This window comes from Dicentrarchus labrax, unplaced genomic scaffold, assembly GCF_905237075.1.
Source record: "Dicentrarchus labrax unplaced genomic scaffold, dlabrax2021, whole genome shotgun sequence".
Lineage (NCBI taxonomy): Eukaryota > Metazoa > Chordata > Actinopteri > Moronidae > Dicentrarchus > Dicentrarchus labrax.
In genome coordinates this window covers 19,799,539-19,825,145 of record NW_026136707.1, presented here as the reverse complement: position 1 = coordinate 19,825,145, position 25,607 = coordinate 19,799,539, and the positions used below count along the sequence as shown (strand labels likewise).

The 25,607-nt window shown below is 38.6% G+C and overlaps 2 protein-coding genes across 4 annotated transcripts; both read right to left on the bottom strand.

The window, feature by feature from the left end:
• Window positions 1-938: 938 nt before the first annotated feature.
• On the bottom strand, window positions 939-18,437 carry LOC127366957 (proline-rich transmembrane protein 1). Its single transcript, XM_051406431.1, has 3 exons — window positions 18,108-18,437; window positions 17,008-17,235; window positions 939-2,109 (listed from the first exon to the last, which is right to left on the bottom strand). The coding sequence occupies exons 1-3, from the start codon at window positions 18,264-18,266 to the stop codon at window positions 1,954-1,956; spliced, it is 543 nt and encodes a 180-aa protein (XP_051262391.1). The 5' UTR covers window positions 18,267-18,437; the 3' UTR covers window positions 939-1,953.
• Window positions 18,438-21,518: 3,081 nt separating this feature from the next.
• Window positions 21,519-25,248, bottom strand: si:ch73-130a3.4 (uncharacterized protein LOC664763 homolog). 3 transcript variants are annotated; one of them, XM_051407391.1, is made up of 7 exons: window positions 24,914-25,248; window positions 24,428-24,620; window positions 24,135-24,236; window positions 23,651-23,819; window positions 23,439-23,527; window positions 22,929-23,039; window positions 21,519-22,833 (listed from the first exon to the last, which is right to left on the bottom strand). In XM_051407391.1, the coding sequence occupies exons 1-6, from the start codon at window positions 25,006-25,008 to the stop codon at window positions 23,031-23,033; spliced, it is 657 nt and encodes a 218-aa protein (XP_051263351.1). In that variant the 5' UTR covers window positions 25,009-25,248; the 3' UTR covers window positions 21,519-22,833; window positions 22,929-23,030. The 3 variants fall into 3 exon arrangements, with proteins under 3 accessions (XP_051263351.1, XP_051263349.1, XP_051263350.1); XM_051407389.1 differs by having other exon boundaries at window positions 23,651-23,861; window positions 24,914-25,247; XM_051407390.1 differs by having other exon boundaries at window positions 23,651-23,861; window positions 24,921-25,246.
• Window positions 25,249-25,607: the final 359 nt, after the last annotated feature.

The window sequence follows — 25,607 nt, the reverse complement described above, 5'->3', positions numbered from 1 at the left end:
GTATGTTTACATATGGTTTTCTTAATGTTTGTTCTGAATATATATTTTAATCTGGGAAGGACTTTGTGCTTGAGCTCGAGAAGTTATTTATAAATAAAATTATTATTATTATTATTATTATTATATACCTGCAGGTCTTGTGGTTTTTCCTCAGAATAGACCTTTTTCACAGCAGCCAGTGACATTAAATAGTAGGGTAATCACAGGTGTTACCAGTGACACTAATTAAGGTTCTGTTCCATTAAGTGTAGCAGAGCCTTTCCAGCAGCACCCTGACTCTGTTTGACCTGAATGGAATAGAACCTGAATTAGTGTCACCTACCCTACTATCACTCGACTATTTCATGTCAAAAAGGCTGCTGTGAAAAAGGCCTATTCTGTACATCATACATCAAAGTTGATGAATTTCCTGCATTTACAGTTTAGCTTTCTGTGAAACCAACTCGGACAGTAGCCGGGTAATAGAGAAATGGCTCTAACAGACAGGTAAAGACAAGGTAGAAGGTAAGTTGGGGAGAGTGGAGATGGGGCTGCAGATATACTATAAACATGTATTATAAATGACGTGGGAGGAGGTGAGTGGGCAAAAAGAGCAGCAGTCAATCTGAAACTGGCATCTAGTCATTTTCTCTCCCTTTTAACTTGAGAAACACTGGCTACAGAGGTGAAACTTACCTTTAGAAGTGTGTTTTACCGCCTAAATATGTCATTTGTATACAGAAGCATTTGATTACAACTTTAGAAGGCAATATGTGCACTGCTCGAGACCAACCTATGGTGGTCATGGTTGAAACTATCAGTTCAATACTGTTGTTCCACTCTCAGCTTTGCAGCAGCAAGACAGACATTCTTTGCACTGTTGTATTGCAACAAACCATGTTAGGTTCTGGCACTGGCCAGATAAAAATAATCTAAATAGACCAGACAGCACAAGTGGGTTTTCTCTCAATATACTTTGACTTTATTTAAAAAGAAATCTGGTATACAGTAAAATCTTACTTTTTCAGCTTTAAGAAAAGAACATATAGAAATTGCATGACAAAAAAACACCGAGACCAGTGACACGTAACACTACAGCTTTCAGAATAGGAGTGTGAGAGCCACTGATCGAGCAGCTGACTGTGTCGTTCATACTGGCTCCACTCTGACTAAGTTTCTGCTTATTTTGCGTGAAGCTGTGCATTCCTGTTTAGCGGGAATAAAGACGAGTACTTTGATGTAAAAATCACTGAAACAAAAGGACCAGATTTCCTTGTAGCATGCACTCTCAGATCAGATACACTGTGATGAGAAACAGGCTCACTCTTTTGTTATTTTTACTTGTTCAACATAAGCTAAACAAAGCCAAACCTCTCTCTTTCTCCTCTGAGTATTCTGAAGTATCACTGGTTAGTTCTTTTTATATGTAATACTCAGTGTTTCCTCTATGTTGAATTTGGAGCGGCGTCCCGCCTCTGTTAAATTTCTGCCGCCACGGTATCAGAAATGGGGCAGACGCACAATGTAGTCGGGCGGGCCTACTCCCACTGCTAAAAAAAATCCTAGAGGAAACACTGTAATACTATGATAGCATACATAGGTTAGGGTGCATATTGACAGCTATTGAAAAAGGTGAAAAGTTGTTATATATATAAAACAAAATTTTTTTGTGTGTGTGATTACATAGAAAGCAAATCATAAGCCCAAAATATGTTGATGAAATATAAATCTTTGGTAGGTTGTATTGGTTGGAGAGTAATGGATTATATTAAAGCCTTCTGCAGTTGCTTTAAAATAAATGGTCATCTACTGTTGATAATGAAATCAAAATTTCAATTTCTTTTCTTCAATCAGGTGACTTTAGGGTTACATATATTCAATTAAACAATGAAACTTCGGATGACCAGCAAGGTTCCTGATGTAGTCTGATTACCTAATATCGAATGACAAATATGGAAAGTTGCTGAAACAGTTTTAATTGTTTATCAGAGATGACACAACCACTGCGTAGACAACGCAGAGGATCAAGACCCCGATGCCGAGTCCCAGGGCCACATGGTTCAGTGTCCTGGCTGTCCTGCTGCTCCGCTCGGCCCCCATCCGGTCTCCGATATGGTTGGCTTCACGGGCCTGAAGGTGAGCAAAGATATTTAGAAATACAAATGAGTGAGTTTAAAAAACAAAAGATACAACAAAGAGTAAATAAACTAATGCTTTTTAAAGTTTAAATTAATAATTAAACAGCAATACCTGTCTTTATTTTGCCAACATTAGGCAGCATAAGCTGCATAATCCTTATGAATTCAATACTCATCTTACTTCTCCCTTCAACAGTTACACAGTCTCACTTTAAACCTGCAATAAAAGTTTTTTCACCACCTATGGGCAACAGACACAAGTTGTGAAAACAACATTGACATATCAAGTTTATGCGGTGAACCTGTTAGCATACAGTTGCTCCAGTATTCTCTGTCTAGCTCTGTTTTTGGTCTCCACCACCTCCTGAGGGAAATAGCTGGTCCTTCAGCTGCTAAATGAAATGCAAAGTCAGGCAATATTTCTCTGTTGGGTTGTCAATTTGAGTAGTGTCTTTTTACAGAGTATGGAGTCATGTGGTCCTGACAGTAAAAAAGGGGAAACATGCAGTAAAAACATCACTTTTACAGTAAAGCTTTAGCCTGCAGTTTTATGATGCAGTGTGAGAGTACCATACATGATAAGAATGCCTGCCTGGCTTGGTGGAATAGCATTACTTAGACCATGTCCATACAGTGTTGACATTCATATTATTAATTATGCAGTAGTAATATGGATATACTTAAACTTCTGGTTTACATAAAGTCTGTGTTTTTCACTTTGAAATCAGAGCTTGTTGAAAACTCTCTCCAGTTCAGTCTGATGTTGTAAAATGCATGTGGATAATTGAGTTTATGTATGACACTGAATGCAAGCCAATCCCCCCTCCCCCAATACACACACACACAACCCACACCTGCGGTTGGTTTTGCTGTTTACCAAGTGCTGGCTGAGGGGGAACTGAAAGTAATCATTGGTTACATGTTCCTCTGCATTAACTGTAATCTGTCAGATGTACAAAATACAGTACAGTTTATACTGAGTGCAGTCAATATTAAGCATAACTGAGTAGCTGAAGGAAGCTGGTATTTATTTCCACTATTCAAATAACCTTTGGAATGTGAACGGAGGAGGAAGAGGAAGAGTGAATACAGATGTTTTCAGATAAACTGACACATGTTGTGACAATAAAGATGTGGTTCCACAGGTGTTTAATGTTATCGCCACTGTTAGACATGAAGGAGCCATTTTAAAAGAATGGTCTGAGTATGAGCACTGTGCCTTTAACAAGAGACCAGCCCACTCCCACACCCCTATCACATCTCTGTGTGTATGTGATTTTGTCTGTGTGTATATGGGTGAAAGTGTGTCTGTTTTGTAGGTGTCGTGAGAAGGCCCAGTCTAGTACAGCTGGTCATAATTAACAGCAGCTGTCTGACTCGCTCTCGGCCACGGCTCTGTGCCCTCTGTCCTCAACTGAGTATAAACAAGAGCTGTAATGGTTTAATAAAGGTAAAATGTGTGACAAAACGCCATTATAATGAAGTACTGTAGCGCTGCAGAGGTCCCCTGGTCTACAAATCTTGTTCTCCAGATTAAAAAAAACATGTTTGCTTGCTACAGACCCCCAAAAACATCACATCATCATGATTTTAATAGTATTTTTAAGTGAAAATTCAATTTTTGATTCAATAATGATCATTTCCACATAATCGTGAATCGCAGTATCTGTCAAAATAATCGCAATATGATGTTTGTACCATTTCGTGCAGCCCTATTGGAATATTGATGTTCACACTACGGAGACCTCATAGCTGGCTACAGCAATGCATGTGACTTCATTCTCTGCTCAGGACACAGCGCTCAACTTTATCTTTACATAGCAAATATTTGTCTGCTGCTATATTAATTTCAAAATCTCACATATAACCTCTAAAAAAATAGGTTGAAATTTTGGGAAACATGCTTATTTGCTATCTGTCTGTTAAATATGGACCTACCGCAAGGAGTTGGTTAGCTTAGCTTCACCTAAAGACTTCAAGCAGGGAGAAGCAGCTAGCTTTGCTCGGTAACAGGTTACAGTGCTCAGCTTAAACGTGGTGCAACACATGACCCCCTACATAAAACCGCAACTTGTACATTCTTACATTACTAGTTTTATGTACGGATTACAAAACCGAGATATAACGTGTCAATCAGAGAGCTTTAGAGATGCTGGTAGGCAGATTTTGATCCCTTTGGACTACCTTTTCATCCCTGCTTCCCGTGTTTAAGCTAAGCTTCCTAGCAGTTTAATTGGCATTTCCCAACTATTAGACTCACAAACACAATCAGTTATTTCTAATTTCCTCTAATTTATTAATTACATTTAAGCAAATAGTATAATTCAACTAAATGACACTATGTTACCGTCAATAACTATGTTGTTTACTTCACAAAAGTTCAATTCTCACAGTCATTAGGAACAAGGGCGACTGGATAACGTCAACCGGATCATGAAGCTGTTAGGTCACCACTCTGTTCTCATCTTCTTCTGCTGCCAGTTGCTTCCAGTGAATTGAAAATCTAAACATAACTTCTGCTTTTTCAACAAGCTTAGACAGCTTAATCAATCTGTGCAAACAAGAGCAACTGTCCCAACACCTGAGTCAGGTAAAGATGCTGTCTGGAGCTGTTCCCAGTGAGGGCAGGCTGTGTTTAATGATTCACTTCTGCCTTTGAAACAACAACTGATAAAGTTTGAGATCTACTGAATCTTGAGAGACAAAATGTTATGAAAATCAGGTAATAAATAAATACAATTATGATTTATATATACCCTTGATTCAGCCCTGGTACATACGTAACACCAATCAATGCAGACTGCGGAGCAATAAGATGCAATTTCCTCTATTATTCCCCAGCTATATTCTATTTTTACATTGTTTCAATATTTAATTATTCAGTATTTGTTTTAAAGATTTGAAACATTTAGTCAGTAATGATAAAATCACAGTAATGTGAATACAGTTGTAAATAATACCATTAATACCATGTGAAAGATTGCAATATTATATAATTAGTATGTTAGCTTGATTGGATTATTGGCAGTACTGGAGTATGGATCATGATCAGGACCTTGACATCTATCACAGTTTAATGCAAGAAAACACATTCTTGTAGGAGGTCCCAGAGAGAAATGAAGTAATCTCTTGGCCCCCTCCCCACAGCACAGAGGGGTCAGAGGTCAGTTTCTGGGCAGCAACAGCTGGTATTTAGAGCCTTGTTAGAGGTCTTTTCAACAGGCCAAGTATTTATAGTTGGGGGGCAATCAGACCATCATGTGTGTTGTGTATCACTGCTATGTGCAGTATGTGTGTATACAGTGAGGTTGTGGAAATTCCCCTAATCGTCCAGATACACTGTCAGAATCTCTGCACACAAAACTCCATTAGTTTCACGTTCCTCCATAATTATAGACAAGGGCTTGGATTTCATACATATATTGCATAATATCGAGCAGCAACACATCTAATTTTACTGCCATTTAACTATATTGCATCTTAGAATAATAAAATAAAATGCGAAACAGTGGGTGACCTTTCTGCATTTATAGTAGTTTTGAAGTGTGACTGCAGAAGGTAAAAAGATCTTTAACAAGTGCAGACACCTGATGTCTTGTGATGTTCTACATAAAAAACCTAAACAGCGTATTTCTCCATGCAGAAAAGATGAACATTTAAGGCCCTCTGACAATTTATAACAAACACTTATTTTAGGAAAATATTCAAATAAAATATCAAAACCCCTTTAAAAGGTACAAATCACAACAGGTTATTCAAACTACAGCTACACTGCAGATTCACTGCAGACTCCCATAGACTATCACACCTTCTTCTATCCAAGGCTGATTTCAGGAAGTGAAAGTGAATTTACAACTGTAGATAAAGCGAGCTGCTCCTATTACCGCCGTTATCACAACTATGTGAGTATGTAGAGTAATTTCTCCTTTACATCAAAGTAGCTGATATCTGATATAAACGTAGTCACAGATGAAAGATTAAAACCTATGCCACTAATGTGGGCCACTGCTCAACACAAGTTTACTGTCAGACTATGAACTGGGATGTCACAGCAGATCATAGAATTATCCCATACCATTAGTTTCAAAATGTAATTTCAAGTCAATTTTCAAATAAGATTTGAATAAAGAAACAACAACAACAAAGGTTAATGCTTTATGTCTATAATTTCCTTATCATTTTCTTATGATAGGGAAATAGAGACATAGAAATTCTGAAATGTATCCACATGAAAGCATATAATTCAACCTATATGGAGAGTTCAGTTTCTGATAAATAATCAGTAATTAATTTATATGAACTTTAGTTTAAATTGAGCTTTTCTTGCAAGCAAAAATTCATTTTGCTTTAATTAGTACCAAAATACATAATTATGTCTAGGTCACTTCAAGGAAGTTATTAGGGAATAATAAAAGGGGAGGAATCTCAGGAGGGGCAACAAATGAGGATAGAATAAAAGAATGCCAACAGAAACCTGTTGAAAAACTACAACATTTTCTAAGATGCCATGTTATTGTATTGTTTGTTAATAAGGCTGTTTTATACAAATAAAATAAAAGCTCTTGACTCTGGGTGAGGTGAATGTAAAGGCATCGGTATATGCTGTAAGCCACTATCCCTAAATTGTATTATACAGTCTGCTACACCGGTGCTTAAATTGAATTAGATGCTATTTTTTACAGATTGGCTCAGCTTTTCCTGCTGTTGCTGCTGGACTGGCTGCCTATCTATCTTCATGTCTGTCTGTCTTATTTATCCTGCAGTGTAGTCTGTGTGCACTGTTTTGTTGTGGTTGTCAGTGCAACTGTCTGTGGTATGTGGCCTTCTTTCTCTGCGTGAGAGCAGTCACAATCATTGTGAGTGACAATGGGGAACAGAGAGCAAAGGGCTGATACTGGTGAGAAAATCTCAGAGAGCAGAACTGAATAGAGCTGATGAAAGAGAAAATGGAACAGATATGAAACGCCTACAGGGCCGTTCTCACACTCTCAAAGTCATCATGGCTGAAGAGTCAAATCCATGATAACATTTCTGCCACGTGGTTTTGCGTCTTCCACTCAGTCTGTTTCCAAACCTCTAGCATCACTTTGACAATTTGCTGGTACATTTCACGACACTGCGACCAAACATCTGCAACCCCTAACCATCGCTACCACAGTTTCACCCCTGAGTCCTCATCTGATTGGTTGATGGCAAGACATACAGATAAATACAGAATCAGGGACACAGGCTCAGTGTTCTGTATGTATTTACTTTTTTTTTTTTGTAACCAAGGCTCATGTGGCTGCTGGTTGCTTATGTAGGCTAAACACTAAACAGGTGTAGCCTCAACGCTGCAGCCCATTTCAGGGATGCCTGCCTCTTTAAAGTGAGCTATGTGTGATTCTCAACTTCAAAGGTCCACTAGGTAGGTGTTTAAAATCCCCCATGTGAGATTTATGATACTCTAACTTTCTGGGGTGAGACCCACATGCTTGTGCCTGGTGCTCCCCCAAGAGAAAAAAAAAGACACTACACACCATTATCAGCATATATTTAAATGTCAGGTCCCAGTGATTCATCAGTATGATAAGTGGGTTACTCACTTCACCTTACTAATCAATATTTTTGGCAGGCAGCTGTTCAGTGATAAAAAACTGTATGCTAGTGACACAGTCAAAGTTAATGGAGCATTTAGATGATACAAGATATTTTGGTTACAACTTTAATAAATAAGAATGTAAACTGATGGTACGTTTTAAAAATGGTGATTTAATTTAAAACTAAACACTTCTAGTACCTCAGAGTTCAAGGCTTTTACTGTCAATCTCTTGCAGTCAGTGTTGAGTGAGTCAGTAGTCAAGCTTACATTACTGACATTTTAGTTCAGAAGTCAGTCTAAAGCTACATCTGGTAATCAACGTTTTACGTTTTACTGTTGCGAAATGCTCAGATGAAGAGCTGTGGGTTATTTCCAAGAATCTCTGACCTCTAACACACATAAACAAGGAACACAATGTCACCCTGTTGCAGTCAGATTAGTTAGTCATACTGAGCAAGGGAAAACCCTGCTGAACAAATATTTACATTAATTGTGGTCACGGCTATGTGTTTTTTCAGTACGTCTTCAACTGTAGACGCAGAGTACATGCATTTATATTCGAAAATAAATGTTACAGGATGATGAATATTTTCAAGGTTACAGGACTTTTCTTTAACATGCTGTGTTATTGTATTTTATTTAACTTGACATTGCCTACTGCACTTCATGCTACAGATTACTCAGTAACTTCACAGCTATCGATAATGGCAGACAACAGGTTTTCAGGGGTTTACAATAACACATAGGTGCATCCAGTGGGGCATGAAACCCTTAAAAGCGTTGTTTTTCCCAAAGAAAGCAATGCATTCCTAAATGTTATAATTGTTTGAATCTGCTGGCTGTATTCAATGTCTCATCCAAATGGAATTATAAAATTCCATCAGTTTCTAAATGAGAAAGTAAGAAAATATGATGGAAATAATGGAGCTCTCACATGTTCATTCATGGGTCACATGTACAGTGTTTGTTATGATTAGTGAAATGTGTTGAAAAGAGCGAGAGGAAATTATCTCATGTTGCAAATATGGTGAAACGAACAACTGAAATACAATCACAGTGCTTACAGCTGCCTCTGGACCATGCTGTGGGGTTATTTTATCATTTGCAGTGGTATTTGATATTTAAGTTAGTATCTGAGTTGCACACTTGGTCAGACCAAATTTGACTGGACCAAGGCAAAGTGTGTGTAAACTGTGAGTTTTAAATGGAAGCATTGTTCTGTACTGTGTGATAAGCAGCTTCCTAAACTTGATGATAAATTTCACTGTTGTTGCAGAATTGGGGTTCTACAGTTGTACAGGAAGCACTAATCCTGGCCTCACACTGTCAGGACCCCTGCAAGCTACTGCCTGGATGTTCCACTGTCATCCACTGTCAAGAAGAGATAAGCTGTGGGGAGAAGCTCATGTTTTGGGAAACAAAGGACCGTTTGATGACGCTTTCACAGGAGCGAGGAGTGGCTTGGCGCTGGTGACAGAGTGCAGATGTTTAATCGTGACAAAAGCATCGCTTGTCTGGACACGCCAGCGTTGCAGCACTCTACGTCCCATCCTGAATTCAACTGGAAATATTTGCTAGACTTTGTTTAGTATTGTATCAAGTATTGTTTTTCTCGAGGGAGAAAAATGTGAGCTTGAATTCAACATGAAGTCAGAATGTATGCGTCATGTAAATAATCAGAAATGAATTTATATTAACTTTAGTTTAAATTGAGCTTTTCTTACTAGCAAAAATTCATTTAGCTATAATTAGTACTAAAATACATAATTATGTCTAGGACACTTCATGAAAGTTATTAGGGAATAATAGATAATAAATCTCAGGAGGGGCAACAAATGAGGATAAAATAAAAGAATTAGGGATGTCCGATAATATTGGCCCTCCGATATTATCGGCGATATCCACAAAAAAAATTGGAAAAAGCCTGCATGAAAGCAGCATGGGACGTTTACTGGCGCGCGCTAGATGACGTATAACAACAACAACTACACGCTAGACTGGTTGGTTGCTAACCGTGGCTAACAAGCAAACAATTTAAAGCTGAATGATTTTAATATTAACACAAAATAAGTGCAATGCACCTTAAATATTTTACCCTGCTATAAGCTGCTCCTCAACCAAACTAACAATTGGCTTAGAATTTACATTAGCACTCCTTCAGGTGCAAAATACAATTAAACACATTAACCAAAGCTAGTGATTAGCTAGTGATTAGCGTTAGCGCTCTTTTCAGTATTAATACAATGAAAGTTGAAGTTGTTCTCTTATTTTGCACAGACAGTGTTTACATTTGGAAAGCCATGTTGCATAATGTGTTAATTCCACAATAGGAGATATGTTATGTTGTTACCTAACAACAGTTTTGGTGTAAAAAGCCTGCATATAGGCTATCGGTATCGGGTGATATCGGTATCGGAAATTAAGAGTTGGACAATATCGGAATATCGGATATCGGTAGAAAAGCCAATATCGAGCATCCCTAAAAAGAATACCTACAGAAGCCTGATAAAAAACATTTTCTGAAATGCCATGTTATTGTAGTGTTTGTTAATAAGGCTGTTTTATACAGATAAAGTAAAAGCCCTTGACTCTGGGAGAGGTGAATGTCATATCCTACAAGCCACTATCCCTAAATTGTATTATACAGTCTGCTACACCGGTGCAAAAATTTTATTAGATGCTTTTTTACAGATTGGCTCAGCTTTTCCTGCTGCTGCTGGACTTGCTCTCTTCTCCATTGTGGTGAAAAATGCCAGAGAGAGAATGTTAAGTGAGACTGATTCCAGCAGCCAGCTCGATATATATTCCACCACTCCCTCTTTTCGTCTGTTATTTCCTCACTATCTCGTTTCCGTCTTGGCCCTTCTTTGGGTTTAGCCTTCTGGCCTTTCAAACTTTCAAAATGATGCACACAACAACCAAAACATGACTGTCTCTCATCGTCTCTTTCTCTCAAAGTCTTGGCCACTTTCTTCCAGTTGTTCTCCTTTATTTGTTTTCTTCCTGTATCTTCATTCTGCGTCTCTCAAGGCTCCATCTCCTCCCAGTCCATCCAGCTCCCTCATTATGTAGCCACAAAAGAGGATAATGAAGACACGAGCAACACACTCCCACTAATCTATATTAAATAACTGGACAGCACTACCAGGCACAATTTCCTCTCCCACTTTTTCTCTTTTAGTTTTCAAGGGAAATTAAGGGAGGGTCTCCACACTTCCAGACTGAAGAGATGCTGTAATTTAATGTTGCAAGCTGTATTCTCACGATTTTGTGATCTTGGGAGTCGAGCTATCTTGCAAGGTTAGGTTAGGACAGCAGTGAAGACAGAACTGCATACGACCGCTCATGTAATGTAACACAAACTTTCCCTGACAAACCAATGAAAAGTTTTATCTGGGATCTGATTTGATAATGAAACTTACTTTCTGTCTGTATAATCCCTTATAGACCTTTTTCACTTTTTCTCTGCATTTCTGAAACTTTGGTTTTGGTGATTTGGTTTTGAACCAAACTGCAGAGTTATATGAACAGAATGAATCTTAACCATGAGGAGTTTCAGAAAACTGTGTTGCCGTTTCTGAGGGGAAATCCTAACATCCGGGTTGCAGCAAGTTGGTGTTTGTGCAGTGTTCCTTCACAGTTCTTGGCTTTGCCTATGCATTTGTGTGGGAGTAGGTTTATTCATATCAGACAATGTGAGTGGGAGATTTGCCTGTTTGCTATAAAGAGCAGAAAGACAAACCGAGCTAGAGAAAGAGACATGAAAAGCAGGACAGACAGCACAGTCCAAGTCTGACCTTCAGGAAACATAAAGTTTAAGGACCAGTGTGTACGATTTAGTGTCATCTAGCGGTTTAGATGCAGATTGCAACTCCCTCACTTCACCCTCCCCTTCCAAACATGTGAAAAACGCAAAAAGGCCCTATCTAGAGGGCTGTTTGATTTGTCCATTCTGGGCTACTGTAGAAACATTATTCAATTTCTGCCAATATATCCTCCTAAATGTTAGACACTGGACCTTTAAGTCACTCACTACTGTACTATAAGGCTGCTCAATTAATCGAAATTTGATCATGATTACGATTTTGGGGCCAAACGATCTCAAAACTAATAAAATCGGGGGGAAACGATTTTCTTTTCATTTTCTGTTGCACAACGTTGTATAGAAAAAAGCTGTGTCCCAATTCAGGGATGCAGCCCCTGAATTGGGACACAGCCACAGTCTGCGTATTTCTGTCCCTCCCCCACAGCATGCACTGCACGAGTGAGTCACGTTGTTTTCGTTGGAACAGGTAACGCTAACAGTAACAGGTAATGAAATCAATCAAATGTTGTGTTGTGGCAGTGCACTAAAATGTGAGAAAACAAATGGTTTTTCTATGGCTTACCTTTTGTGTGTTATTTTATTTAATTTAACTTCTTGTAGAGATTGCAAGAGTGCACTATGACTGTCAATGTAAAAAGGAGACTTACAAATGTTTATGGGGAAAGGGAAGTGTAACTGAGGACTTCCTTGCAAAGTGTTTTTGACAAATGTCCAATAAATGCAGCATGTTTCTGAAGTTTAAAAAAATAATCTTTCGAATAATCGTGATTTCAATTTTGACCCAAATAATCGTGATTATGATTTTTTCCATAATTGAGCAGCCCTACTGTACTAAGGATCAAGAAATGTCTACTGCTCACCACTGATTTAAATCCTTATATTTCCCTAGAATACATGTTAAAATATACTCCCTCTGGAACCCAGGATTATTAGCATGTGTGTGTTTTTTCTCATACTGAGGACAATTGTGCATACTAGATCAAAGATGTGTGCTCGAAACATCATTAATGCTACCACAAATGTTATTACAGTTATGTGGCCAAATATTGGAACACCACACCAAAATGGCTGACTGGGGAGGATTTATCTTACCTTCGACCCAATACAGGGTAGAACCTCAGGTCAGTCAGCACTGGGAAGCTGGTCAGACAATCCCATATACCCACTCTGTTGCGTTTAAGAGACTGAGTTGTGAGAGCGCCAAGGTATTCAGTATGGTTGGCTTTTTGTTTTTAGCCATGCTAGCAAGTAGCTCTACAGATGGCAATATCAATCAAGTCGGTCTGTGCACTGCTTTAGTCTGGACTGACATAGGTATTTTTGTACCCACATTCATGGTCCTCAGAGGATGACTTTGGTGCTCTGTTTTTTGGTTTTGAGTGACAAATTTCGACCACTACTGGATGGCTAGATGATAGATTGTAATAATTTGTTAGCAAACTTATGTTACATAGACAACAAAATTGTCCACACAATCTAATGCATATGAAAAATTTGAATGAACACCATTTTATGATTAATTATATCAGTGTTTAAAATAAGCCCTTTTTATTGTCATTCATATATGTTGTCATGACACCTACTAGATAACCTAAAGCTTTTGTGCCTGCCAACCAATTACCCAATCAGAACAGTTCTTACAGGCATCTTGCAGACACTGTCTCCTCTGTGCTGATATAGATGAGTTTTTATTGTGTGTGTCTTTCCTGTAGAATGCCAGTATGAAGTGTGTAAATGCATCATGGCAACTGCAACCTGTTACTCTGTGTACATAACAGCCAATTTATTACACTATGTACACAACTTTGTATTAACTACTTTTTTTCCCCCTGTTCGCATCCCAGACTACAAATCTAATTTAGTTATCTCTATTACGTCTGCACTGTACATTATATGAGTGGATCCATATGGAAGCTGCTGTTTTAAAATGTGATACAAATGAACTGGCAAAATGCACTTATTAGTTACTGTTATTGCTCAATCTAAAAACACGTAACATGCCATCAACAAAGTGGATGGGAATAGAGATTGAGTTACTTTATAGAAACAACTGTGACTAGAAAGACAAGGAAGGCAGGTTGTAAGTAAATACAGCAACACATGAAATCATATTGGGGTATTCCACAAGGCTTAACGCAAATGAGCTGAAACTGAATGTACACCAACACAGTTCTGTTTCCAACCCTCTCAGGATCACGCTTGATCTGACTATGTCTGGGTCAATGAGCAAGCCATTATTGTACTTTAGAAACCATGTGACAAGATCATTCATTTTAACACAATCTTCTGACAAAGCACCTTCACCCTTAAGACCCAAATGACAAACATTTCTTGTTCCTGAACCTTAGACCTCATAAACCTTAAAATCTGCTGCAATCTCCTCTGTCCATCAAAGAGATATAAACCTGTTTAGACATCACATAGCTGAAGCGCTCCATACAGAAAGTACAGGACTGCAAAACATCTCTCATTACAAGGAAGCTGGACTGAGCAACATTAAATAGTTTGCTTTTAACACGTAAAGTCTGGACCAGCTGGTCAATATAAATACACTAAGGGAAGTCTGTTGGCCTGACCTTACGTAACTTTCTACGTGCTGAAGATCATGTTTTCCACACAGTCGCTGATTGCTGCAATTTGGACGTGCAAAGTTTCAGGAAAAGGCAGCCATTTTATATCATCTACATCAATTACAGTGAGCTTACTGTGCAGATGTACCAATACAAGGGCCAATTTCACAGCTCTGTTCTAACTATACACATTACCGTTCGCTTGGAATCTGGAAAATGTTGATGATTTAGTTGATGTCCCCACAGTGTTGCAAGTTTTTACTAATATAACTGGTCTGTGAGGTCTAGGTACAGTAGTATTAGACAGTATGTGACTTGAAATGTGGCAGACTGCCGCTCTGTTTTTCCTCTATTTCTGGCTAATGTCCTAACAACTATCAACTCTCTAACTAATATGTAATATTTTTATAACACTATATTTGGACAAAGATTGCCATCCATTGCTAGTGTTTGGTTTTTCCATTCTGGGCTACTGTAGAAACATGGCAGACTCCATGGAAGGAGTAGATAAAACTGGCTCCTTCTAAGGGAGCGAAAACACACCGATTCACATATTCAGGTGATTATACACGAATAAAAACAAACCTATGAACATTATATTCCATTTCTGACAACAGATCCTCCTCCTTTAAAAAAATATAGTGTCAGTCGGTTGTTACTGAGCCAAACTGTTAGTTGTGTGAATGCGTGTGAATCCCATATCCTAGATGAGTAGGTACACACAACCTTTCACTGCATCGTACTCAGCTCAGTCCCGCAGCGTTGGGCCTCATACACTATCTGTTTATTACTGTAACAGCTTTGGAAGCAGAGGTCAAATTAGGTTGCATGCTTGTGTGTATTCTGTCTCATGATGCAGACAGGCAGCAGTCAAATGACCTACTGGACATAATTTTATTTAATGGCCTTTTCCCTGTACATATTAACCAGAGCCTGTTCAAAGAGCAGGAGAGGACTGTGCTCTTGTATGCTGTGTTATTATCGATTCAGACGACAGAGACATGTAAACAGTCAGGCTGTCGGACGCCATTTTGTGTGTTGTTTTTAAACGTCAAGGTAAAGACTGGTTACTGAATCTGGGCTTGGTCTAAAAGTAGTTTCACAACTGTTGCTAAAGGAGGTTTGCCACAGTCAGTAGTTATCCACCAGCACACACATATTATAGTATGCTGATTTTAAGGGTGCTAGCAAATAATGTGTAGATAGTTTTACAACTATACTGTACATGCAAGTGTGTGCATGAGCAGATCTAAATTGCATTTGTTTCAAAAAACAATAAACAATTCATAAATCAATTTATATACATAATATATGTATATGTTTGAACCCTCATTGATGTTTCATCCCACACATTGTGCGTAAACAAGCCAAACCACATCGGAAATCAGTCATATCAAAGACTTTCATAGCACCTTTAAAGCTTCAAAACAAGTCCACTTTCCATGTGCAAGGAAGGCTCATGGTAAATATACTTAAAAGGTTTTAGGGCCAAATAAACGTTATATTTGGCTTTTAATTTGTTAAAGAGACGTGTAGGAAGTCACAGAGAAATTTTTTCCACTCTGAGGAACACCAACCACATGGAAACAATCTACAAACTTCCTCCTAAAGAAGTGGGCACTCTAACGAGACGCTGTGTAGAAAACAAATTCATTAACCTTCTGAGTTACCTCAGACAACAAAAATACATGACTTCCTAGAAACTAAAGAATCAGACCTGAAGTGCTGTGATGTATGACATTTAACTGTCCTTCTCAAGTATTTAAACTACATTCCAGGTCATATTGATACATGGCTCTAACATCTTTTCGCATTACATAAGCGGAGGAAACTTGATAGGAAAATGCATTACTACTACTTTTCAAAAAGACTGATTAAAACAATGCAAAGAAACACAGATAAACATAAAAACTAAACAATAACAATATAATAACTGATTTAAAAGAGGAAAGAGTTTGCTGCCATAAGCTTGTCAGGCACATCAAAGAGACTGAGGATGTAGTTTAGAGTACCACTCAGCTAATACAACATTCAAAACCATAAAGACATCTACTTACTCCACCCCTTACAGTAACTCTCATTCAATTCCCCATACTTAACACCCTTGCGTGCACACTAGGGCTGTGTATTGGCAAGAATCGGGCATTATAATGCGTATCACCACTGTCAGGCAGTCAGTAAAAAAATCTAATCCTAGGAAAACGTTCATAATTTAAAGACCACAGTAGTAAAATAAAATACAGAACAGTGGCATCTGTATTTGTAACATCCAATATCATAGCCTTTATGTTTACATCTACAGCACTGCTGTTTCATGCTACTGAAATTATTATTATTTATTTTCCATCTCTGCAGTAATGTATTAGGTGTAGGTATATGACTTCTGAGTATTCTGACTTTTTGGTCAGTTCTTATTATTGTTTGTAAATGCTATTTATGTTATTCTTTGCAATATTTGGATTAAAAAATGGAAAACAATACAATACATGTTTGTGATAAGGCTGTTTTTCTTAGTATATCTTACTTAAAGGTCCAGTGTGTAACATTTAGGAGGATCTATTCTATATATTATTCATAGGTGTGTTTTCATTAGTGTATAATCACCTGGAAATAAGAACCATGTTTCTACAGTAGCCCAGAATGGACAAACCAAGCACTGGCTCTAGATAGGGGCTTTCACATGTTTCGAGGACCACCTTTCCTACATGCTTGGAATGGCGAGGGTGTTGCAATCAGCAGCGACACCACTAGATGCCACTAAACCCTACACAGTGGACCTTTAGGTGGGGTTGTTTTTACTGGTTTTAATGTATCTCTCATTCTTCTGTTGGATGGACTATATTGGCACATATTCAGAATGAAATGACTCGGCTCCGGCTCCTGTCCATAAAGAAAATGCTGAATCAAACTCACTGAGATGGAGTAGATGAGGGCAGCGATTCCGAGCGGCAGGCAGCAGCACAGCATGGTGAAGATGGAGTAGCACATGTAGTCATTGACAGGGTTAACCAGCGGGCCTTGAGTCACGTACACTGTGGGCTGGACAGTGACGGTGGCCGGCTTCCCTGGGTACTGCTGATTTGTGGGGTACGGCTGCTGTCCATATCCTGCCCCCCCATACTGCGGCGGGGGTCCGTAGCCCTGCAGGCCACACACGTGAAATACAATTCAAACTTTTCAGGTGAAAGGAAACAGGTATGATGTGAAAGCAGGTGGTTTTACAGGTTCAGAGGGGGGAGTAAAAGGAGTAGTGGCTTCACATGAAATGAAACTATAAGTGGGTGGGTCTCTATTATGAATTACTGGATTAGATTTGGCAAAAACAGGGAGCTACTTGTGATTCACACAAACAACAAAAAGAGGAAGAGAAAATGAATTACTTTAGGGTGTGGTTACAACGGATTTGCCGTTAACATTTTAACCACTAAGGCACTAAGACGCTTGAATTGATTGCTGGGGATTTTGGTTGCTCTGGTTTTTCCCATCAGGCCATTATATCAAAGTGTTTTATTTATTTTAGAAACAGGGGGATAAGATTAGCCTCCATGTTAGATAATAGTATGAAAGTACAAATCGTGTTCAATAGACGATTAGTTCACACGTCCAATGAATTAATAAAGACCATAATTCATTTTCTTCACAATGATAAGCGCTTATCTGTCAAGACCAGTCTAATACTTAAGAATAATTCAAAAACCTTCAAATACTAACATGTTACCGTCTGTAAGCCCAAAATATATGGAATATAGGACAGAAAAACGCAAACTACGGACCTTTATGGAAACAGTTACATTGATAAAGGGATGTGACACACATGTGAAAATGCTTTAACGTGTTATTTTTTCTGTTAACTACATTATTAACACAAATTAAAAAACAACAACTTTGGAATAAAGTTCCATTCAAGTGCACTGTCGTTATGTTGCTAGCAGTGTAATGAAAGAAAAGCTGTTATCTCTCATTCAATTATTCCATTTGTCTGTATCAGTGAGGTCCGGGGTTGGGGCTCTTACCTGCGGCTGAGGTGGGTACGCCGGGCCGGGCTGAGGGTAGCCCGGGCCGGGCTGAGGGTAGCCCGGGTTGTCGTGGTAGGGTGGAGGGGGCATCTGGCCCATAGAGGACTTCTCTCCAGACCATTCTGGTGGAGGGGCGCTTCCAGAGCTGGGGTCCATAATGCAACAAATTGGTCTCTAAGCTTTCAGAAGACAAAAATGTCCCTTTTTGCCGCCGGGCTCACTTGTTTATTCTCTGAAGTGTTTAATGGAAATCTTACTCTGCGCCCGAGTTGCCTCTGTTAGACCCAAACAGCTTCTGGTGGGGCAGTTTGATCAAGTGGCCTCATGAGTGTCAAGTGACGCAGAATTATTTCAAAACGTCCGGTTATACCTTTCAAATTAAAAGCACATAACGTGTTTTCTGAATAGCCGATTAGAGCGAAAGTTGCTGAATATTGAACTGAGAACTGAGAACTGAAACTCCAATATGTCGCAATATGAGATTAACTGAGATGAGATACATTTTCTGGTTCACTGATTGAGCATGGCAAAAAGCAATCTCATAAAAGCATAAGGGAAATCATTAATAAGCATGGATTTTTCCCTAAATGTAGTTGCAACAGAAAAATAAAAATGATGACAGTTGACTAAAGGTAATTTGAAGGTTAAGTAACCTTTTAGGCAACAAGCTCTAGATAACCTGTGTCCAGTGGTGGGAGAGTTACTCAGCTCTTTTACTTAAGTAAAACTACTACTATAATGTAGAAAGTACATGTTCTGCGTTCAAAGATTTACTTGAGTAAAAGTACAAAAGTAAATTACCAGAAGTAAAAGTAATCACTATGCAGAATGGCCAATTTCAGAATAATACATGTTATATTATTGGATTAATGTAATGTGTTCATTGGTTTCATGTTGCAGCTGGTAAAGGGGGAGCTTATTTTAGCTTTTGAATCAATAAATCAGGAAAGACGTTACATTATATAGACTACTTCATCTACAATAAAACTTCAGAATTAATTTGTTGACTGTATCTTGTATTATTTGCTTGAATCTAAAAGTAAGTAGTAACTAAGAAATGTAGTGAGTAAAAAGTGCAATATTTGCCCTTGAAATGTAAAATGTAAATACTGAAGTACCTCAAAGCTGTACTTAAATACAGTACTTGTTTAAAAGTAAAAGTAAAAGTATCCTACTTGGTTGCTTTCCACCACTGACTTTGTCCACAGCACAGTATGTTTGCAAGAAGAGTTCCATTCAAGTCCATGTTGTGTATCATGAGCTCTGTTACAAGGATAAACTGAGATTAATCATCTATTTATATATATATATATTTGCGCATTTGCTCATATGTAAAGGGAGTCAATATTTTAGGATTTTATTTTTAATACTAAATTCGTCGTATTTCCGGTCCAATGCTGGTCTTCTACTAATGGCTGGATCTTCATTACCGTTTACCAATAAATATAGAGGGAGGGGCCGAGGGAGGCGAGTAGATTAACAATCAAGATACCATTAACTGGAAAACAAACCATACAAAAACCAGTTTTGAACTGTAAAGTGTTAGATGCATGAGTGACTGGACCCTGCACTCCTCCCTCAGAGGGTCCCGTATTAGAATCAATGGGTTTTAATGCTATTTTTGTCATTTTAATTAAGAATAATCATTTGTATTATACTTTGTATTATATTTTGGTCCACACAAGAATGATTACACGTATCAAATATTTTTATTTTTCAGTTTTTCAACATTTTTAACATTTTGAAAAAAATGGGAAAATGTTTTGAAAACTGTCAACATCACAAAATGACACAACAGCAAAATAACGATGTAAATATCCATTTTGTGTGTGTGTGTGTGTGTGTGTGTGTGTGTGTGTGTGTGTGCGTGCGCGCCTACTTTATTAGTTAGCTCACACTAGTGAGCTAACTTTAAAGTAGGCTAACTTGTTGATAGATGATAATAACACAAACTCTTTCACACAGTAGACATGAATGACACGCACACACATTTCTGAGGTAAAAAAGAAGACAATACTTACATGTATCAGATCTTGCTGTGTAAAATAATCTTCTTAAGGGGTGACACTTATGATATAGTCTGTGTGGTCCACAAAATACATATTCCTGACAGTCACAGTTTACAAGAATAAAAGATTCCCATGAAGTCCCATAAGAAATGAATGCGGGTCCTTTTAGACCCACTTATGGAAGCTTGGGGTAGTAATACAAAAACTACAGTTTCGAAAAATGTATAAAAGGTAAGTTAAAAATTTAATAATAAGATGTTTTTGAGGAATACCTGGAATATGAAACAATAACAACTATTCATTACAAAGGTATTGCAAGAAAACGACCTCACCGGGTCATTTTAGACCCACTTATGCATCTAAGGGTTAAGTGTAAGTAAGAGGCTCAGCTCCTCTAAGACACGCAGTCAGTCAGTCAGTCATGCTCCTCTGTACACACATCATGCAGTGCACTACTGTTACTCTCTTCTCTCTGTGTATTCCTGGAGAAACAAAATAAATGCACATTGTTGGACTGGCTACATGTTTTGATGAGGATGAAAATACAAACTATGAGTGTTCACTAGATGGAGCCAAATGGCTCTGAAGGAGACTGAAACATGTCATAACACAATGAGCCCAAGTGTACCTTAAATGGTGATATTTACACGTGCTTTATCTGTTATGACAACTGCATGTAGTTTATAGGTTAGTATTCATATATTCTTTTATTTTTGTACTTGTACTTCCATTCACCCATTCAAGATGTTTTGAGTTACTTTTTATTGTATTTGTTTACAGTTCAAATTACTTGGACTTGAAAAAGGTAGCTTACAGCACCAAAAATGATATGGTATTCTCTCACAGATGTTTACATTCATTGTGCCTGGTTAGACTTAAACGCTGTCAGAAGATTAAAGTTATAGGTTGCAGGCAGTTTTCACTACGGAAGCCCTACAGGGCCATGTATTCATACATTTTATTTCCTCCGTTTTCCCGAGATAACGATATAATTAATTCGAGATCTCGAGATAGTGACTGTGATATTTTAACTGTGGTCAAGCCAGCCGTTACTCCCATAGACATATACAGGTAGACACTGCACTGACTGCTGCCGCCCACTAGAGCGGCGTGCCTACAGGGCGGCCATCTTGGAGCAGGGCCACTCGCTCCTACAGTGCATCCATAGACATACAGACATACAGACATATAGACATATAGACATGTATATATGTATATATGTCTGTATGTCTATATGTCTATGATTACATTTATGGAGGAATGGTGTTTCTACACAATAAAAGTGATAATAAATCACTCAGTTGTCAAGCTATTTTCACGAGGTTTGTTTGTCAAACGTCAGACATGACAGACAGACAGACAGCAACACAGACAGACAACGAAAAGAACCCAGAGAACGTTCAGGTGTGTTCAGGTCTTTATTTAAAGCATTGCTTGATGGGTATACATTGCATTTTAGTATAATAATAATAATAATAATAATAGTTTATATATATATATATATAACTATTATTATTATTTTGTTATTGTTATTACTATTATCATTATATTATTTTTATTACCAGTATTATAATTATTGCTATTGCTATCATTAATATATTAATATTATATTATTATTGTTATTATTATTATAATATATCAATCATTATTATCATCATCATCATCATCATCATCATCATATTATTATTATAGGATCTGCTGTCTCTACCCTTTTTGAATATCAGACCGTCAGAACAGCTCGCAGGAACTTACAGGATCCATCACATTCTTTCCATTTTTTTTGAGTGGCTCCCCTGAGGACTCAGACTTTGTTGCACGCTGCAGGACACAGTTGTTCCTCGTGGCTGTCCAGCTCCTAAACTCCCACCACCCCCTGATCAGTATCACCATCTCTACTAATTAAGTGATCTGATTGATTCCAAATATTCAAACTAAACAGGTTCTTTGAATTACCAGAGGGTTAAGTGGCAGAACTTTGAAATATTCAAGAGAAAGAAGATTAACAATCCCTCCAGTTTCTTTCTTGTGCTGCCACTCTGGTATTTTAGTGAGGTAAGTTTTGCAATGTGGTGCAGCCTAATTTTGAGGAACACAGACACCACTAGTTTTAGTAGGTTAGAATGGTGGTTGTCAATGCCAAATTGTGTGTCTCCAGTATGTTCCCCGAGCAAAAACACATCATCTGTGCCAATCTCCTCACGGACCACATGCATGACCACTGACACTTTAGGAGCTTGCTCTGAGTGGACCTGGCGAATCACCCGCTCTGCTGCTCTCACCACCTTGACTGTGCCTTCTGATGGAATCATCAGCCCACCATTATTTTTGAGCACAAGTAGGTGGTAGCTCTTATCATGTGAAGAGTGTACGCCGTCTGTCACCAGGCTGGCACGGCACACATCGTAAGAGAGCCTTCTTAGAACCTACCGAACCACAAACACAAAACCCTGCGCTGTAGACCAGAGCATTGTCCACAAGACCACCAAAGCGCGTGGGAAGGTAGCTGTGGTCACACACGAGGGCCGCAAAGTTAACAAACGGGGAAGGGAGTTCGTCTGCAGTTTCGGCAGAGGACATCTGGACAGCAGACAGAGACGCTGTGTCATCCTGTGCTTCCACGTTGCCTAGCCCACTTGGTGAGACACCACACCGGACCATTAGACGCTGGAAGATGCCCTGGAACTGGCCGGCAGAGGGATTGTTGTTCCAGCCCCCTTAAGGAAAAAAAACAACACACACCCACACACTACAATTACACCACAGATCTTTTCTTATTGTTTTTTTAAAGGCTGTAAAATGTGAACCCTACCTGATGCTCTGATTGAATTAAAGAGAAGCTCCAAGTGATCTTGGCTGAACCGGTAGGTGCAAACATACCGCTGGACTTGGAGCAGCTCAGGAATCATCAGCATCAGGGTACCTTCAAAAGAAAAAGTTTTATTTCCCTGATTGTATTAAAACAAAGACACCTCGAGGAAGCACCTAGAAATTTTGTTCATTGAAAGGAGGTAAATTGATTTTGCCACCATATCCATCAGATGTGAAACAACAATGGGTGACAGGGATAGCCACAGTCATAGATCTTTTGCTTAGGTGGCATCCATTGTGGGTAAACTGTACTACCAATTTACTGGGAACAAAATTACTGTGTGCTTCTTACAGGTTTGCAAACCTTATTTTCTTTTAGGATGCTGAACCATCTATAGGAACATTATTGAACCGGAAAAGGGACAACTTGAAACAAGAACATGCAATACGCCTGCATGATGTTAACACAGTATCATACATATCTCTCCATCCCCTGTACCAGACTACAGACCTTTGGTGACAGAGCCTTCAGTGTCGCAGCCCCCACTCTTTGGAACTCTCTCCCTTCTGAAATCCGCCACAAGAGGTCTACCCGAAGATCTGAAATTCAGTAAGCATAAACTTATTAGTAAGATCCCTTTAAATAAGAAGAAAGAGAGTTTAACACAGACTCTAAGCATAAATTACCTATATAAAATATTCAAATTAGTATTTCCATTTTACCTGAGTAGCATTCAAGCCTGTCTTTCAGCTCTTCATTTATGAGGTTTTTCCCCCTCAGATCCTTGAGAAGAGCATGCACATTTTTCTTCGCCCTTCGCTCCCGGATCATGCTATTCCTCTTCTCGCGCTCCAGACTCTCCACTCTAGCCAGAGCTTCACTAAGTTTGGCCTTTAGAACAGTGGGAGAAGCAGGCAAAGCATAATTGTGGTCCTAGTGGAAAGAGGGATGAAAATATATAGTGATGTTTATAACTCATCACTCACTGATGTAGCTGGCCCACATTCTTAATTTCATCCCTCAGTCCCACTGTTTGCACCCTGGATATGAGCGTCTTATTAACAGGGACATAACACACTACAGTATGTGTAAATGTGTACTGTGTGTCTAAAATGAGTGGCAGAGAGCAAATGCGGTACAGGTTTTAATATGACCAGGGTATTGATGCTCTCATGTGTTTGAAAAACATTACATGCAAATACTCACAACATTAGAATAAGGTTCAGCTTCAGGGAAATGCTGAGGCAAGTCCACTGGAAGGCTTTCTTCTGCTGTCCTTGAGGCTTTTGTTGTCCTTGATGGTACTTGCTAAAATGTAAGAAACATAATATAACATTTTAAAAAGGTTTTTGGCATCGGAAAGTGTAGTGTACTTTATTCCTAAACATGCAGACAGAAAAAAAGTTTAAAGAATTGTGGCATTAAGTAGCTATCAAATGCTTACATGGACATATGAATTGTAGAAACTAATGAATTGTTTAGCCAAATGGCGCACATACCTTTTGTAAATGAGATGGAAAGTTAAAGACAGATGGTTTGACTCCATGTCTCAGCCTGACAATTTGCCCTGTTCGGTCAAAGTCATCTGGCTTGAAGTGCTCACTGCAGAGCAAGGACCTCTCAGCTGCCACAAAACCTTCCCGTTTCACTGCCAGTTCCCACTGTCTCTTTAGACTGTTGTCTTTGGGAAACCTTAAAAATGTGAGAAACGGAGCGAGAGATAAAGAATTGTCTACAACAAAAACTAATTCCATCTCATAGAGCAATAAAATAATAATAATAATAATAATAATAATAATCAATGTATCAGCTCTACGATCTGCTGTATTCCCACCGACCAATCACTGCAGTGTAGGTCTGTTCTTCTGGAACTGGTTCTATGGATACTAGAACCCGGACTCGAACCTGAGGGGTTCTGTCCGTCCGGTCAGGGTTTGTTTCACTACACAACAACCTGCTCTCACTATAGATTATCCCTTACTTACATCTTACCTGTGGAAAGTGATCCCACGAGATCTGGTCTGTATGCTCCGCTCATGAGAGCATCCATACGCGGCACAGAAGTCCGGCATCTTTTCATTCACAAATCTTCTGTCGGAAGCTCGTCTGCTGATAACATTAAGTACAATTTGTATTTGGGTAGTAAAACCAGCAGTTTTAAAATATCCAAGCACTCTGTATCATAGCTACATGTGTGACGTTTTTAACAAATCAATACGTTTGGAAATCGATCCAAAATTCAGCGAATATTTGCGAAGATTGACCGCTGCCTCTGCTAGCCCTGTTCCAAGATGGCGGCGCTTTAGGCACGCACCTCCACAGTCGTCACTTCAATTTACAGCCTATTCACTTCCGGTTTTCAAAATAAAGGTATCAAGAACAGTAAGCTATAATTCGAACCTACATTTAAAATAAAATGTTACATTAAAGTGTTTCATGCGCCTCTGATGAATAAAAAACATACTTAATATCAAGTATTTTACTGCACTAATGTGAAGAAATGCCAAAACAAAAGTTCTATATTTGTGCCTCCAAGTGACATCTTTTCTTATATTTGAGGTACTGTAAAAGCACGTACAAATATGGAATTTTATTGTTGAATTTCTCCAAATTGGTGCAGTAAAAATGCTTGATATTAAGTATACTTGTAGTCTTACATGTGTAGGAGTCAAATATACC